We start from the raw sequence: 12,568 nt of genomic DNA, 5'->3' as shown, positions 1-12,568 counted from the left end.
GCCTGTGCAGTGAGTCGTTTTATCCCCATTTTAAAGGGGGGTTAAACTGAGGCACAGAAATGTTAAGCACGTGTCCAAGCCAAAAGAGTGAGTCAGTGGCAAGAGTCAGGAGTAGAAGGCAGGTGTCCTGACTCACAGCTCTCTGTTCTAATGAGGTCCCGGCACACTACAAAATACAGCCCTACTTTTGAAGTGCTCACAAAGTCATCCCTCGCCGAGCTGGGCGGGTTACTGAGACTGAACTTTCTCTGGGTCCAGAGTCTCTGTTCAGTTAATAACACTTAGCATTAACATAGTGCTAACTAATTGATCTTCACGAGCCCCCACGAGACAGGTCAGAATCATTATTGCCATTTTAGCGATGGGGAAACCGAGGCACAGAGGCCCTAGCTATACCGAGCAGGAAACTGTGGCTGAAAAGTCGATTCAAATATAAATAACCATAAGAATAGACCAATGTGGGGCCCGATGATGCTAGCACCCGTATTTGAGCCTAGTTAATAGCCTGATAATTGTTTGGTCTCTGGAACCCTTGCTATGGCTGATGGGTGACGGTGGTTTGCTGACATCACGGAGGAGGCAGCCTGGGACAGTGAATTAAATATATGGCTGTGAGGAAGAAATTCCTGAGTGCTCATTCTGGCTCTGCCACTGACTTCCAGGTAGGGCCTTAGCCCAGTCACTTGTGCTCTCAAGTCCTGTCTATGATGCGAAACACGCTCTCATCTTAGGGGAAGTCTACTCTCAATAGCCAACCTCAACGAAAGCTGCAGAGCTCAAAGCATGGGGGTGAACAGAGCAACTTTTCCTTAAGGGATAAACTAACCAGATAAAATGAAGCGAGGGAACGAAGATGGTTGGGGCCACTAATGCAACCGTCTTTTTGTGCAGCGCCTAGCACAATGTATAGCACCCAGTCCTGGCGCTCCTAACTGCCACAGCAATGCAAAGAATAGATAGAATCACAGAAATCAGGGTTGGAAGGGACCTCAGGAGGTCATGTAGTCCAATCCCCTGCTCAAAGCAGGACCAATCCCAAGACAGATTTTTGCCCCAGATCCCTAAATGGCCCCCTCAAGGATTGAACTCATCACCCTAGGTTTAGCAGGCCAATGCTAACCCACTGAGCTATTAATAAGGATTGATCCTTAGGGTTCTTATTCTCGCCCTCTTAAACAAGTGCTAAATAATATCCTGGCTCCGTTCGTGGAGCGTGTGGAGCCGTTGTATCTGCTCCGTTCTGCCGGAGTCCAGGCGCCCGGCAAAGCTCGATTCAATAATTGCAATGAGCGTTCCGGTCTGAACTCTGTTCTGAGCTAAGTGAATTACAGCAGTAATTGCTCAATGGCTTTTCAACCTCTTCCGACTGCTTTGCAGCAACTCACTGAGGCTGCAGGTGCCAGCTGGATGGAGGCCACGGGGCATCCCACTCGAGGAAGCTGAGAGGGGTGGGACATAATTTGGAGGGGCTGAACCCCCCACAATTCCAATAGGAGTCCATGGGAGTACTCAGCACTGCGAAAATGCCTGTTTCCCCCCCTTGTGACTCTGCAACACACTCCAATGCTTCTTGGTTTTGTCCCCCAGGCAAGATTTTTTGGCGGGAATTTGTTCTCTCTCTTCTCTAACCGCGGCCTGCTGCCCACTGGGCTCAGCCAAATACCCTCTTCAAAGCCCAACGAGGCCAGGCTGATACTTACAGGATGTGTTCTCATTTGCGGGGCTGCCCAGGGAGTCCATTCCCGTCTCTTCTGGGAGGGGTCTGCAAACCAGCCAGAGCAAAGGGTCCAGGAGGCAAAGAGAGCACCATTAGCAGGATATGCCACTATTAAAGTCCGTTCATCCCAGCTCCCTGGGCTTCATAACGACTATCCTTAAGTATATTAGGCCCATCGTATTTATCAAATTCAAGGTACAACATCATTTAAAAATCCATCAGGAAGAAGTCCCCCACCCTAATACCAAATAGGACAGGACCAGTTATCCTCAAGTCAATGCCTCCTCCCACCCAACTCCCTAGCAAAAGAGATCAATTCCCAATGGATGCAAAGGAGTAGAGGGGAAAATGGCTCAGAGGTGCAAAAAGCTCTGGAGTGAGCTACAAAATGGACAAGAAGAGACCAGCCAAAGCAGATAGGATCTGGCATGTATCCAGAATAAGTAGGCAGTGAAGGACCTCAGGGAAGAGAGTCTCTCAATGCAAAGAGCTCTGGATTGAGAAAGACCTAGTCCGAGACTGGTTCAATGTGACTCTAGGGATGGAGGACAATGGATCTACCTTGGCCAACTCTAACTGCTGGGCAGGGGTGTAGGGTCAGAAGAGGCCTTCAGCTCAGAATATGAGGCTCTTTAGAATAATACGTGATACTGAGCTACGAAGCTATTGCTCCGTTGGCTTTGCATCCCTGACCTTATACGCATGGGCAGACGGTGCCACCCACAATGGAGTGGGAGATCGATAGCATTGTTGACGGACTGGAGAGCATTTCAACCAGACGCAATAGTTGAGTTGGGTCCATCCCATCTGGAATAGCCTGGGCACAACCTAATCAACGGCCATTTATTTTTATAGCATTTTGCATCCCAAGGTGGAACTATCTATATGAACACACGTACTTACACACACACGCATCACATCCCCACTGAAATGCAGCCACTTCTGGGGTGCGAGGCAGCAGCCAGACACACTGCCGCCACTCAGCAAGGAGAGAGGACATTTTAGCCAAGGGCAACAGAGCAAACTCTCTTTTACCCCCCAAAAGTGCCAAAAGATGTCCTCACTCTCCCTTATTAAACTGCATGAAACCCACGTTCGTGTCCTGTGAAGGATGAAGGCTTGTGTCAACAGGGATTTGAGTTTGTGGCACTAGGGAATCTATAGATTTAAAGTGTATCAGAGTTTCAGAGTAGCAGCCGTGTTAGTCTGTATCCGCAAAAGGAATAGGAGTACTTGTGGCACCTTAGAGACTAACAAATTAATTTCAGCATAAGCTTTCGTGAGCTACAACCCACTTCTTCGGATGCATAGAATGGAACACACAGACAGGATGGAATGGAACGGATAGAATGGAACACACAGACAGGATGGAATGGAACGGATAGAATGGAACACACAGACAGGATGGAATGGAACGGATAGAATGGAACACACAGACAGGATGGAATGGAACGGATAGAATGGAACACACAGACAGGATGGAATGGAACGGATAGAATGGAACACACAGACAGGATGGAATGGAACGGATAGAATGGAACACACAGACAGAAGATACAGAGGGTCCTGTGGCACCTTTGAGACTAACAGAAGTATTGGGAGCATAAGCTTTCGTGGGTAAGAACCTCACTTCTTCAGATGCAAGTAATGGAAATCTCCAGAGGCAGGTATATATCAGTGTGGAGATAACGAGGTTAGTTCAATCAGGGAGGGTGAGGTGCTCTGCTAGCAGTTGAGGTGTGAACACCAAGGGAGGAGAAACTGTTTCTGTAGTTGGATAGCCATTCACAGTCTTTGTTTAATCCTGATCTGATGGTGTCAAATTTGCAAATGAACTGGAGCTCAGCAGTTTCTCTTTGGAGTCTGGTCCTGAAGTTTTTTTTGCTGTAAGATGGCTACCTTTACATCTGCTATTGTGTGGCCAGGGTGGTTGAAGTGTTCTCCTACAGGTTTTTGTATACATACAGAGAACATGAAAAGGTGGGAGTAGCCAGACCAACTGTAAGAGGCCAATCAATTGAGATGAGCTATCAGCAGCAGGAGAAAAAAAACCTTTGAAGTTTGATGTTTCAGCTATTAAATTACTGCCCCCAGCAGTGTGTGAATTAACCCTGAGATGCACATGAGGAACATACCTAGTAGGAAACCCTCATCCATCATCTCCAGTGTCCGTCCGTGTCACATCTATTAATGGAGGAGGCGCCTTCAGGAACTAAGGTCTGAGGAACGCTTAGCTTCTGCAGAAGGCGACTCTGACCTATTTGCTGGCTGCTGTGTTAACCCTCCGCCGAAAGCGCCCCTTTGCCAACCTTAAAGATGGGATGTTGACGGGCAGGTGAGTCTAGCAGAGCTGCTGAACCTGGACGACCTGTTCACTCCCCTGCTTGGTGGATTCTGGTAGGGAGGTATTGTTTAGCCATTCTCACTATGGCAAGGTGCCTTACACCCTTGTTTCCTTGCCCACCCAGATGAGGCTCCTCCCTGAATCGAATAATAATAATAAAGTATTCACACAGGAGACCCAGTCATGGGCCAGGGCCCCATTGTGCTCGGCAAACACAGAACAAAAAGATGGTCCATGCCCCAAGGAGCCTCCAATCGAAGTATAAGACAAGACACAGCAGATGGAGACAGTCCAATGGAGGAGCACAAGGAAACAGTGAGACCAGCATGATAGGTTGTGGTCTTAGCACAGCAGCAGCCGGGCTGTCGTCAAGTTTTACGCATTGCAATGTGCATTGAAATGTTCTCCTGGGTTTTCATGTCAAGTTTCTGGTTTGGATTTAACCCTTCCCCAGCTGTGTCTGCAGCCCAGCCAGCACGGCCTTGTGTGGGTCCCTTGACAGCCGGAAGGGGAAACCGACTAAAGACAACGCCAGGCAGAAGCCTTGGAGCTCAGCCACTCGACGGGCTGCACTCGCCGCTCAGAGCAGGTGCATTCACCCACCCTGGCCTTCCCTGGAGGAGCCCACAACCTTCCTGTGTCCTCCAAGAAGGGAGCCTTGGAGGGTAAAGTGAACAGACTCTGGGCACGTCAGCACCCACCCTGGGCCGGTTACCTGGGGCCTGACTTCATACTTCTGCCCAAGGAAGGTGCGGGGGAAATTTGGCCCGTGGCATAGGCGGCACTTTGCAATTTTTCTACCCACAACTCTGCGAGCTGCACCCCGACCCTAATCTGCAACATACCCCGGCGACTGCCTTTTACTCGTTCTCTTCAAGGCACAGGGGTGGTGGGTGGAGCCACCTTCGGGGAGGCTACCCCTGGCTCCACCCCTTCTGCCTGCCCTCCCCCCCACAGCCAGAGCCCCATGCCCTGTACGCCCCCCGTGCCCGGAGGAGCCCTGAGCCCCACCCCACCTGCCCAGAAGAATCCTGCGCCAGCTGCAGCCGCGCCATGTCGCCCCTCCCCAGCCCCCAAGCCGCCCGGGGAAAAGGGTCTGGAAGAAGCTTTGGCTAGGCCCCACGCAGGTTCCGGGGCAGCTGAGGAGGCGGGATTTGCTACTCAATCCAGAGAGATTACTGAGGAACCCAGGAAGCTGAATAGCACATATCACCTCCTCAGCCGCCCCAGAACCTGCCTGGGGCATAATAAATCAAAAACGTCTCCCCAAAACCCCACCACCGGGGGTCTGGTGGCAGCGCCAGGGGGGGCACAGCCTCCCCTGGCCTATTCTACCCGCCGCCCTTGTCAAGGCACCTTGCAGATATTAACTAACGAACCCTTCCAGTATTATTGTGGCCTTTATATGGGCGGGGAAACCGATGCCAAGAGGTGAGGTGATTGGGGCAAAGGGAGTCCGTGGCCTTAAAACTCAGGAGAACTCGGCACCTCCATGCTAGGCTCTGGCTCAAGCCTCTCCCGTTTCTATCCTGGCCCTCCCTTGTGCAGAAACCGACGATTCCCCACAAAAAAAGCTGCCGTGGTTTTGTAATACACACAACCAGGACCCAGGCACACTGTATCATTTCCCTACACAAGAATTTCCAGCCATGTCTCGGGGAGCAAAAGGCCAGGGCGCTCACTCACTGAGCAATACTGTCTGCAGCCCCGGGTCACCGCTCTAGAGGCAGCTTCTGACTTTCGGCCAGGCCGTAAACCTCCCTTTTCTGCAGGACGGTCGTTGCTAGCAGGAGGTTCAGCCACGCCAACGTAACTGAAAGCTTTGCTTTCAGATGCAAGGGCCAGGGCCAGATTCTGCACTCAGTCACACGGGTGCAAGTCCTGCGTCGTTTCAAGGAAGCCCGTGGATCTACCCGGGTGTCAATGAGATCAGAATCGGGCCCACACTTTGCATATGTTAAGCAACACGCCTTGCCACGTCCACTTGTAGTCTGCCCAGCTGAGCTACGTAGACCCTCGCCGGCGCGTGAATGAGGTATGTTATTCTGACGTTCTGTATGCTGTGCAAAATGCCAGGCTGCGTTCCTTCTGCCTGGTGCCTCGTAACCCGAACTAGAACTTGCGTTCCACTATCCAGGGCTTGCTAGGGGCTGCGGTGTGAAGATTTGCGAGTTCAGGGACGGAGCCCCACAGAACAGGCCAGTCTCAGAGCAAACCCGTGCTTGTTTTACCTGGTACATTCAAGCAAGGGGGATAGACTGCACGTGCCCTACAAAACTAGAGAGACTGCCCTTTGCACTGACACGCCGCCACAACCATCAAATTAAACTGTATAACTATTCAGCTGAAGGGATGATCCCCTTGGAGCCAGGTTGTTGTATATTAATGAGTGCACGAGTTCTGATTAAAGGCATATTGGCCCTGCCTCTAAGATCCAGCCCAGTGCCCGGCAGACAGCAGTACCCTAAACCGGCAAGAAATAAGAATATTCCTAGATCAGTGCAAAAGATCTACCGGACGGACGGACACACACAGACATGTGCATGGATGGACACACACACACACACACTGTCACACACACATTGTCACACACACACACACACACACAGTCTGTCACACACACACACACACACACACACACACACACACACACACACACACACTGTCTGTCACACACACACACAGAGTCACACACACACACACACACTGTCTGTCTGTCACACACACACACACTGTCTCACACACACACTGTCTGTCTCACACGCACACACACATACACACACACTGTCTGTCTGTCTCACACACATACACACACACTGTCTGTCACACACACACACACTGTCTGTCACACACACACACACACACACACACTGTCTGTCTGTCACACACACACACACACACACACACACACACACACACACACTGTCTGTCTGTCTCTCTTTCCCTGGTTGGTTCTGTGACTGTGGTCTGACCCTCTGATGCCTGACACAGTCGGGTGATGCACTGTCAAAAAAACAAGCCATCTGGCTTGGGTGTATCAAAATACTCGCTGCCGTGCGGCTCGGGGGTTTATGATGCTGACGCGGGATTTCAGATCCGTTTCATTTAGCAATAGAATCTGTCTAAAAGTCACAGGGACGGGGTCTTCCTTACCTTTCCAAAGGATGCTTAGACTGCTGTCTCCCACTTCCTAGGATAAGTCTGCCCTTGGATTTTCCTTCCCACACAGCTAGCTTAAGAATCTTTCCCTTTTCCAGAGTTTCCTGAATATAGCAGCTTTTCTAAGGGTCATGGGCCACCATTTTGCGCCGTACTGATCATCTGATGGCCAGTTTCACCCTATAAGGCACCTGCTCTCAGGCGGCGAACAGCCTGCGCCTCTGCTGTGATTAGATGGATGCTAGAGACCCAGTGAGCATGCTCCTGCATCCGCCCTCTCGCATCACTACAGCATCACTGCAGGACCGGAGTCACAAACAGCTGAGACATACTGGAGCCAGGAGATCAAACCTCCAGGGAGCTCTAGGGAAGAGGGGGAGGAGTCTCTTCTTGCTGGTGCCACTTAGCTCATTCTCAGCCTGGGTGACACCCCTTTGCTACCAGGGGACAGGAAATTCACCCCAAGGACCGGCTGGCTATGGGGAACGTTCACATTCTGCCCTTTGCCAGGTCACCCAGCTGGGATCTTTGTAGGGGCAGCCTGCAACTTCGGAGCCAGAGGGGCTGATGGCAGCTAAGCAAATGCAGTCGCTCAGCACGTCATCCAGCCGAGAGATACGGGCTCAACGGCAAGCCGGAAGGGACAGTCTTTGTGATTTGAGTGTGAAAATACCTTTAAATAAATTCTCCAACGCCAGCTAAATTCTGCAGGGGCTCATGTGTCACGTGACAGGCTTGGTTAGGTTTTATTTACATTAAAGGTTAACCTCTTTCCCTATTTAATCCCTATGCAGTAGGCGGGAGTGTGGTCTAGCGGCTAGGCCAGGGGGCCTGGTATTCAAGACACCTGGGCTCGGTTCACAATGCCGCCACTGATTTGCTGCGTGGCCTTGGGTACGTCACCTCAGCTCTTTGTGCTTCCGTGTCCTAGTCTGCAAAGTGGGAATAAAGGCTATCGACCCTCCTTGAGATCGAGGGGGGGAAACCCAGGAGAAGAGCTACGTTATTATGATAAGATCGTGAATTTGCTGCAACTGAAGAAAATGGGGCTTTGCGGCTCCTGCATAGGCATAGCAGTGTGACCTAGTGGCTAGTGCACTGGACTGGGACTCAGGAGACGCGGGCCTGTTGGCCACTGTGTTTGTACAGCACCAAGCGCAATGGGGGTGTGTGTGTCTGAGCTCAGTTGGGATCCAGTTCCTATAGATGCTTCTATCATAGAAATAACAAGAACGTTTGGGAGCGTCATGACTGCTGTCCAGTCTTGCGGCAGATCTCCGCCTCAGGGCTGGCTTGCTTTCTCATGAGCTCTTTGCCATTTTGGGGCCCCTGTCCCTCCCTGAAATAAGCGAGGGCTGTTCCCATCTTCTAGCAACACAAAGGCCTGTCTGAGTCTCATTCTTGTGCGTGGGGAGGCTACCGAGTGAACAAAACCGAGCGGGGTACTGTGGCTGCAGACAGAGGTGCTTGGATGAGCCCTGCAGCTGGGACTTGCATGAACAGAGCCAAGCGAATCATCCAACAACAAGGAGAACAGGAGACCTCTGACTACAGTGGTTGGCCTTGCCAGGGTACCGCACTTAACAGGCCGAATTACACAGCGGGCCCACTGTCCTATGAACACAGGGTGGCTGTAGCCCCAGCGGTAGCAATTCCGCTGCAGCTGGGAAGAGAGGATCGCTACTTGGAAGGTGTCCTCACAGCATTCAGGCAGCACCCCTCCACCCCATTCATCAGTGCCAGCTGCACGCTGTGTCCCGAGGGATACGCACGGGTGTAGCCAGGTGCTGGGGACAGGCTGAAGACTGGAGCTGGGAGAGATGGGTTCAGTGCTAGGGGCAAAAATTCAGATCGGGTGCGAGCAGGTGCAACTCCGTCTTTCTCTACATGGCTGGCTGACAGCCCGGTGGGGGAGCAGTCAGAACCTGATTCTGCAACTCAGAATGGGCGTCGTGTAGCAGTTATTCACCCAAGTAGTCCCATTGACTTCAATCGCCTCACTGGGGCTACTCGCTTGAGTAAGTACTTGCAGAATTGCTACTCCCTGCATCTTAGACGAGAGAAGGAGGCATGTCCAGTTTGCTAACTATCACCTGACCACCAGGCCCCTCACCCTGGTATCTGAGTGCCCAAGCAGGTGTGAGTGTGATGCAAGATTATTGCCAGGCAAACATTTAAAAAAGGGCTGTGAGCCATCCTTGCAAATTCCCTGCTCTCAGTGACCGCTTCCCTGAACACCTGCTTGTCAGACCCAGGTGTCCTACTGCTCTCTAGTACCATTTCCCCTGGCCTTTAGCTGCAGCTTTACCAGAACAGACCTGGGGAAGTCCTCGTCTTGCCACTCCTCCTTCACCTCCACATTCTCCATCCGCAGCGTGGCTTCGGTGGTGCCCATCGCGCTCGGGGGGAGATTCCGGCCGCACTGGGTTTCACCTGCCAAGGGGCTCGGTCTGGAACAGGAGACACAGCGGCATGGGCAACGAGCTGAATGCCGAACGTAAAGCTACAGCCTTCAGGATCTGCCGCCCCCTGGAAACTCAGGCGCGTGGGATTTTTGATTCTGGCCTGTTCCAACATCAGAAGCCATTTGGAAAATTTAGCTCCAGATGTGGGTCGGGGGTGGGGGGAGTCTTCAGATCTGACGTGACTCTCTAGACTTTCTACATAAACCACGGTGGCTTTATAACAGCATGAGCCACTGAGCTCCTGGGCGTGGTGGTTTGGGGCTATCAACCCCCCTGGATAAAAACAAGTCAGCTGGTCCTGGAACACAGGCTCTGTATAAAATGCGACCGGCGTATCGCTCACCCTTTGAGAGGCTAGTTCTGAGCAGAGCCATCGCAGTGATCCGCAGGGACCCAGCACGCTCCGTTCTGTGGAGTGCAGGCTCACCTTTCGGATTTTATTCTGCCGTACGACTAATATTGACGTTAACCAACACGCTCGCCAATGGAAATTCAATACAGGTTTCAAGGATAACAGTACAAGATCACTTTCAGGTTATGTGGCACTGACACCTGTTTCTATCTTGCTGTCTCCTGTGGATGTGAATCTCGTCTGTCGCACAGAGAAATTTCGGGGCGATGTGCTGTATTGCTAAGCCCCCCCCCCGCACTGAGAGAGGAAGAGAGGGGTCTATGAGGAAGGCCTTCTGTGAGGAAGACCCTGGCTCTCCTTCACTCAGGAGAGACACGTGTTAGCCTTGTGACATTCATCACTTGTCCAGGGTCCCATTTTTATAAAAACATATGTCAAACCATATAGGGACATGTCTGCGTGTGGGCCTTGGCTCTGCGCCCGCTTCCATGTGGTTTATACTGACGTAACTCCATTCACGTCAGGGCAGTCACTCCTGATCCACGCGAGTGCAAGGGAAGGCAGAATCGGGACCAACAGGGCCTAGTTCTTATTTACATCCCGGCCTCTGGCAGTGCTAAGGTGTCTCAGAGTGACTGTGACTGTAGCTGACTCTCGCTTTGTGACCTCTTTACGCTGCCGGTCAAGGAGAATCATGCCCATCATATCTAGGGCCTGCCCCTGTATTCCTTGCACACCTAAAGCTCGAAATGAAGTCAGTAGGAATTTAGAGCGTACAAGGATTCAGGATCAGGACGGCATGTTGTCAGATCCTTTAGCAAGGCCCCATATACTCCTCTGTTGACCGGATTCCCTTCCCATTGATCTCGACAGCAGCTGAATTTAAAGGGAGCAGGATCCGGCCCACTGCCAGAGCTGAATAACCGACATGACACACCTGCACATAAGCGCGGCCAGCATGAAAGGCACATGAATGTTCAGGCTGAATCCAATGTGCGTGAGCTGTCTGTGTATTTAGGGGTCGGCCACATAGTAACATATTCTTAATACAATGGGCCAGATCCCAGTCTCGGTGACATCAGCGTCAAGCTACTAAAGCCAATGTTGCTCCTCCGGCCCACTCGATGCTGTTTGTGAGAGCCAGTGCGGTTCTGAGGCCCTTTCTAAAGAGGGCCTCCATGATGATGGAGAAGCAGGAGACGCAGTTCTGTCTGCATGCTGCTTTAAGGTGGTAAAACTCTACGGATCACCAAGGAAATCCGGTGTTCGGATTTACTGGGGGCATTCTCAGAGGTAGGAGCCAGTCCCGGAGGAGGCTGGCAGAGAGCTGTGTGGCGAAGGGTTACTGCGTTCTCCCCACCCTCCCTCTGTCTGTGCGGCGCTTCCTGCATTACATATTTGTCTTTATCCTGGTGCATTGCCGGCTGCGCTGCCCGGGAAAGGAGCGTATTGGTGCTGAGGGATGATTTCCTAGCATGTAGGAACCAGCCATGCCCCAGCGCCGCTGCAGATCCGAGAGCTCTAATCCCCCTTCCCCAATCCCTTCAAAGCACGACGGAGGAAAAAACACCCCAAGAGCCGGACCCAGTGTCTCCATCCTCAACGGAAGCACGGACGGCGTCTTGTACTTACCCTCTGAGGGTCTCTTCTTGCTACTGAAGAACAAAGAAGCTCTCTCCTGTATTCCAGATGGGCATTCCTCCTTCTGTAGCAGGGGGCTCCTTAGGACGTCCAGGATTGGAATAAAAATACCGCTGGGCCAGGCTGCGGAACAAGGAGCTGCATCAGTGCTGGCTTCAGTGCAGGAGCTGGCCTTTTGCTGTGGAAATGGATGGCCGTTATTTGTATTCTCTTAACACGGGCCGGGCCCACCGCTGCTTGCTTTGCCTCAGAGGTATTTGATTATTTGCAGCTCACAACTGGCTAAGCCCCAGCTCCCTTAAGATAGCTAATTGCAGTGCTTTTGTGTGCGGGGAAGGAAGGGAGGGAGGGGTGTGGGTGGGTGGAGAGCTAGCAGCATAAAGCACCCCCTTTTCAGCGCCGCGTCGCCTCTGATTGGATCGGGGAGAGCAAATGTCTCCACAGCCTCTCCCTTGGCATCCTGAACATCCTCAGCCCCTGGCAGGATCCGGCCCAGGAAGAGAGGGGCGGGGGAAGAGCTGTTTAATAGAGAGCATCATTGGCTAAGGAAAGGCAAAGGCGGAGTGGTCCAAGGCAGGTTCTCGGTCTCCAGTCTCTCTTCCCCCCAGCGTCTCTCTGCACCTGGAACAGAGGGGCTCTCCCTGCTGCTGGGAGCTGGAGTGGGGGTGGCTAGGAGGGCCACTGGGGAAGTGCAGCCCCCCAAAGGGTTTGGAGGGAGCTGAAAAGAATCGGCTCTGAGGAAGGGGGAGGATGGAAGGCAGGTCTGTGCAGATGCAGCCCAGAGCAGATGGCAAGTGGAAATGGCACCAGCTGAAGATTTAGGCTGGGGGGGAGTTTACAAAGGGGTGGATCTAGGGTAGGGTGACCAGATGTCCCGATTTTATAGGGAC

At 52.2% G+C, this 12,568-nt stretch overlaps 1 protein-coding gene across 5 annotated transcripts in view; it reads right to left on the bottom strand.

Annotated features, from left to right (window-relative positions):
* The window catches only part of ATCAY (ATCAY kinesin light chain interacting caytaxin), a 32,467-nt gene extending 20,315 nt beyond the window's left edge, over positions 1-12,152 (bottom strand). The window contains exons 1-3 of one of the 5 annotated variants that reach the window (XM_005281214.4): positions 11,670-12,152; positions 9,539-9,670; positions 1,701-1,762 (exon numbers count right to left, since the gene is read on the bottom strand). In XM_005281214.4, the coding sequence (XP_005281271.1) occupies positions 1,701-1,762; positions 9,539-9,615 (139 nt within the window). In that variant the 5' untranslated portion in view covers positions 9,616-9,670; positions 11,670-12,152. Of the gene's footprint in view, positions 1-1,700; positions 1,763-7,214; positions 9,476-9,528; positions 9,671-11,669 lie in introns of those variants that run through there. The other 4 variants (XM_005281213.4, XM_065578242.1, XM_065578244.1 and 1 more) reach the window with 4 other exon arrangements.
* Positions 12,153-12,568: the final 416 nt, after the last annotated feature.

This window comes from Chrysemys picta, chromosome 25, assembly GCF_011386835.1.
Source record: "Chrysemys picta bellii isolate R12L10 chromosome 25, ASM1138683v2, whole genome shotgun sequence".
Taxonomy (NCBI): domain Eukaryota; kingdom Metazoa; phylum Chordata; order Testudines; family Emydidae; genus Chrysemys; species Chrysemys picta.
This window is presented reverse-complemented; position numbering and strand designations above follow the sequence as displayed.